Source organism: Marmota marmota, unplaced genomic scaffold, assembly GCF_001458135.2.
Source record: "Marmota marmota marmota unplaced genomic scaffold, marMar, whole genome shotgun sequence".
NCBI lineage: Eukaryota > Metazoa > Chordata > Mammalia > Rodentia > Sciuridae > Marmota > Marmota marmota.
Genome location: NW_026000174.1, coordinates 41,806,848 through 41,812,209, shown reverse-complemented (window position 1 = coordinate 41,812,209; position 5,362 = coordinate 41,806,848). Strand labels below are relative to the sequence as shown.

Sequence of the window (5,362 nt, the reverse complement as noted above, 5' to 3'; positions counted from 1 at the left end):
CCACCCCCACCACCCCGGCCATGCTGTATTTATCCATGCATTAATTTCCTAGGGTTGCTGTGTTTGTCAGTTTTGAACTGCTAGAACAGAGTACTGGAGGCTAAATATAAGGAATAGAAGGTTATTTCTCTCCATTTTGGAGGCAGGAAAGTACAAGATCAAGATCAAGGCACCAGTATCTGGTGAGGGCCGTTTTTACTCTGCCCAGACATAGTGAAATGTGGAAGGGCAGAGAAAGCAACTTCCCTCACATAAGCCCTTTTTATAGCAGCTTTAAAATATTTATGAAGGTAGAAGCTCATGACCTAAATACCTCCCCAAAAGCTCCCCTATTAACACTACTGTGAATTGTATCCAACACATGAATTTCAGACGACACAGTCATAGCAACTACCATAACAAAGTACCATAAAATTGATGGCTTAAATAGCAGAAATGTATTATCTCACAGTTCTGGAGACCAGAAGTCCAAGGGCAAGGTGTCAGCAGGGTTGGTTTCTTGTGAGTGCTATGAAGAAGAATCTGTCCCATGCTGCTCCCTGGCTACTGATGGGTGGCTGGCACTATGGTCTGGATGTTTATGTCCTTCTCCCCAGTTCATATGTTGAAACAAAAGCAATCACCAAATGTGATGGTAGTATCAGGAGGTGGGCCTTTGGGAGGTGGTTTATATCATGAGGGCAGAGCTCTTACAAAGAAGGTTAGTGTCCTCATAAAAGAGGCCCCAGAGAGTGCCGTTGCCTTTCCACTACCTAAAGATGTAGCAAGCCACCATTTGTGAATTAGGAAGCAGGCCCTTACCAGACACAGAATCTGCCGGCACCTTGATTATGGACTTCCCAGTTCCCAGAATTGTGGGAAATTAAGTTTCTGTTGATTATAAGCCACCCAGTCTAATGTATTTTATTTAGCAGCCAGAACAGACTAAAATAGCTGTCAATCTTTGATATTTCTTGGCTTGTAGAAACATCGCCCTGATCTCTGTTTTCATCTTAATTTGGCATTCTCCCTGTGTGCCTGTGTCCAGATTTTCTCATTTTTATCAGGACACTGGTCATATTGGATTAGAGGCCCACTCCACTCTAGTGTGACCTCAACTAATTACATCTGCAATGATCCTATTTCCAAATAAGATCACATTCTGAGGTGCTGAGATTAGACGTCAGCACGTGAGGTTTCAGGGGACACAGTGAGTAACAGAAATTCCATACCTCACCCTCACAAGCACTTTGTCTGAGCACAAGTGCCCTACCATTAAAGATCACAACATTCTTTCCTGATGGCATGTCTCTCTCTCCCTCTCTCTTTTATGTCTTTCTTGTTCCTTACGAACACTGAAGTCTGATATTAATGGAAAAACCATTAAAAAGAAAACTATTATCCTATGAGGCAAAGTGAATGCACTCAACTGTAAAAGGAAGACTTATCGATCAATTTCAGTTAAACCTTGCTTGTCTGACACTTTGCAGCAAAGGAATGTGTTTTTATTGCCTGGCCAGATAGTTCAGATTTCCGGTCAGTCTTAGTAAAGACCCCTTTTATAACATTGATAAAATTTTATCACAGAGCTATGAAAACAAAATTAGATTTCATAACTCACATCAGGCCTTGAAGAGCAGGACGCTTCTATAAATTTTACAAACCTTATCAAGCTCTCATGCACCTATTCTGATATTGTTTTAAATAGGAGCATCTATTGAACTTCATATATATATATATATATATATATATATATATATGTGTGTGTGTGTGTGTGTGTGTGTGTGTGTGTGTATATAAATACATGTATATAGGTATGTGTATGTTTGTGTGTGTGTATATATAAATACAATTTTTTTTCTCTCTCTACCTTATAGGAAAGAAAACTTTCATCACCTACCTGTAAATAGAAGACTGTGACAAAAAGGCCAGTTATTTAGATTGCTGGAGACTCTCTGAAATTAGGCAAATTCACTTCTAAAAATGAAAACTTCATAGATTATTTTAAAAATGTAATCCTAAAATCTACCTACAAAATAACTGGATTTTTCATGGGCATATATTTGAAGAATTACCAACATTGGCAAATCCGCCACAATAGATCCTTTAATTCATAGGAAGACATATGATAATCAGGACCAGTGTTAGCCTTAGAGACTGTGTTAATAGAGAAATCCTATATATATTCTTTAGTGTTTTTCATCCATAGAGTAGCCTTTTTTTAAAAAAATGAATAAATTGTATATATGTAAAGTAAGTCTTTTGTGTCCCCTAGAGAGCAGAGACTCTGGGCTTTATTTATTCATGACAGGGCTCTACCCACAAGTCCTCCTTGACAAAGCCCTAAGTCCCACTCCATAGCAGCATTATGGAAAGACAAAGGTTGTCATCTTCGACCCTCATGCCAGGCCTCAGACTGAAATAACAGCAGTGCAACGGCAATGGAGGGCCTGCTTTGGAGAATTCCCTTCCTCCAGCTGTTCAGGAGGAACTGCAGTCCTCACAGATGAGTTAAGTGAAGTTAGAGCTGAATAATCCTCTCTGCTTTGTGCAAATGAAATAAATGTCATGGCATAGATTAGGCATCTTATATTCTTAAAATCTATCTGATGACTCTATGTTTTGGTTTTAAACACCTAGTTTGAAAAAACATACAAAATTACGTGGGATTACTTTTAAATGAGTTGACAGCATTTAAAACATCAGCAGATTATTATGAAGCAGTTCTCAAATTGTTTTGATTGATACCTTCTTTTGAGAATCCTTTGGAAAACCACATTCTCACAAAATGTACCTTCCACAAACTCTTGCTGTTTTTGAACACCATTTCATGGAGCTCACAGAAGTTACCTGAAAAATGTCAGTAAACTTTCCAAATAAAGAAGTCTTCATATTTTAAAAATATATTCCTTATTTCCATAATCTTAAAAAAATGTTTGAGGGACATAAGATCAAAGCCTCTCAAATGGACAACATCAAAATACACATTGGATAAAGCAGATTCTTTGGCTGTTATAATCTATTATTTTGTTATATTGAAAAAACAATAAATCATGAAAGTTTCTTAGCATCTTTGGGCAATTTTTTTTCATCTAAGAATCTTAAATGGAAAGAGAGAGAGAAATACAAACTTCCTCCAACAGTGTTGTTAATTTGGGGCACTCTTTGGAGAAAACCCTCATTACCTGGAAGGAAAAATGCTAATTAAGTTGACATTTCTCACCATCACAAAGCCATTTTACTTGCTACTCTTAGAGGCAGAAGGAATACATGCTGTTTTCCTTTTGTCTGTTAGGAGAACAGTAGGGAACCCCACAGGCCTGGCAGTTGGACACTGTAACTCAGGGAAGACTGGGTGAGGACATCCGGAGTTGGCATGGAGGCTGCGTGGAAATCATAGCTATCTCACTATAGAAAGATGGGCCTCTTGAGTTGGAATCCAGCTAACTCCACTCCTGCTCTTTTAGCACACTTACCTTTTATTCAAGATGGTAGTATCAGCAGACATTTGGATAACTTTTTGATCATTTTGTTCCAAGTCATGTTACAATTGTAATTCAGCTAATTTGGTTAAAGTTTATTGTACTCTTAGTCAAAAATCATGTACAAAGTGCAACTCCTTTTAAGGCATTCTTTAGAAACCTCTAAAAACCATTAAATTTTTATATGAAAAAAAATGTATTGGATTATGAGTTAATGCCACTGTCACTGGATAGAGTTCTCACATTAGTTAAGAGCACTAGACTAGGATCCAGAAGATGGCCTGCAAGGCTGCTCTGTCTATTCTCTGCTTTGTTCCCAGAGCCCAGCAAGGTGCCTGGAACACAGTAGGTGCTCATTAAATTTTTTGTTAACTATCAAATGAAGAGCTACATTTCAACTCTTGCTGTGCTTTTTAGTACCCATGAGCCATACCTATTTTCTCATCTGTGAAATGAGAATAGTAATGTTTCCTTTCAGCCCCCAATAGCTGTTTTGAGCATCAGATGAGATAAAGCATGGAAAAACACATTTCCTTTTTCTTTGTGGTGTTGAGGATCAAACCCAGGAGCTCACATATGCTAAGTAAGTGTTCTACCACAGAGCTACATCCCCATCTCCTTTGATTTTGTTTTGAGGAACAGTCTTGCTAAGTTGCCCGAGCTGGACTTAAATTTGTGATCTTCCCACTTCAGCCTCCTGAGCAGCTGGGATGACAGGCGTGTGTCACTGCAACTGGCTCCTTCCTTCCTTCCTTCCTTCTTTCCTTCCTTCCTTCCTTCCTTCCCTCCTTTCTTAGAAAGGAAGTAGGCATATGTACTGTAGGGGGACGAAAAATAATTTTCTTTCCATCCTCTGGGTTAGATACATGCAACAAAAAGCAGACAGATAAACAGAAGCTTATTCGCATGTATTCCTCATGTATACATGAGAGACAACTAAGAAATGAGTAATTCTTCAAGAGGTGGCCTAGATTTCAGGCTTAAATCTCATCTTCAACTGAAATAAAGAAAGAAAGATGTAAGTGAAAATAGTTGGGTGCCGTAACTCACACCTGTAATCCCAGCAGCTCAGAAAGCTGAGGTGGAGGACCACAAGTTCAAGGCCAGTCTTAGCAATTTAGCAAGCCCTAAGCAACTTAGTGAGACCCTGTCTCAAAATAAAAACTAAAAAGGGCTGGGGATGTGACTCAGTGGTTAAGCAAAAAAAAAAGGAGAAGACCAGGAAAAGCATGGCCAACTCAGGTAGGGGTGGTTTGGGAGTTTAAATCATGACTCCTCCATTGCTGATCCCTGGTGATTTACAATCATACGTCTCTTCCTGATACAAAGAAGGAAATACCCTTACAAATAGAGGTTTCCTTTATAGACACAAATTTCCCTTATAAAAGGATAAATTCTGTCCTGTTTTCAGAAGTTCCCCTGCGTCTGCAGTTTTTCAAAATGATCAGCTCCAAATAACCCTTTGCCTAGAGGCATATTTTGGGGTGGCATGATCTGTCTCCTACAGGTCTCGAGCAGATACAAAAGAAGTACTGTTGTCTTAGTGGCCAATAGAGATCAGAGACAGAATTCAAAATAAGGAATTTTATTTTTTATAAGAATTTTCATGCTGAAAAGAAGGAGTGTGTTCAGCCAAGAGAAGTGAGGGTTCAGCCCACCCTAGGCTTTCATGCATCAAACTCATGAGTTTTCTTATGTGAACAACCTAAGACTTCTCAGAGCTTCCTTGGGGCTAGTGGGGAAGTTATAGGATTCTCACTTTAGTTAGGGAACAGGGAGCCTTCTGATTATTGACAAGGAAGGGGAAAAGTCGACATTGTATACTACACACACACACACACACACATTACCCCATATATGTATGTGTGTGTGTGTGTGTGTGTATAATATATATATATATA

The 5,362-nt window shown here is 38.8% G+C and overlaps 1 protein-coding gene across 6 annotated transcripts in view; it reads left to right on the top strand.

Moving 5' to 3' along the window:
* Dcdc1 (doublecortin domain containing 1) overlaps positions 1-3,049 on the top strand; it is a 479,867-nt gene extending 476,818 nt beyond the window's left edge. For all 6 annotated transcript variants that reach the window (XM_048788537.1, XM_048788536.1, XM_048788535.1 and 3 more), the window contains one exon: positions 1,857-3,049. In XM_048788537.1, coding sequence (XP_048644494.1) covers positions 1,857-1,889 — 33 coding nt within the window. In that variant the 3' untranslated portion in view covers positions 1,890-3,049. The remainder of the gene's footprint in view (positions 1-1,856) is intronic.
* The last annotated feature ends 2,313 nt before the right edge of the window (positions 3,050-5,362 follow it).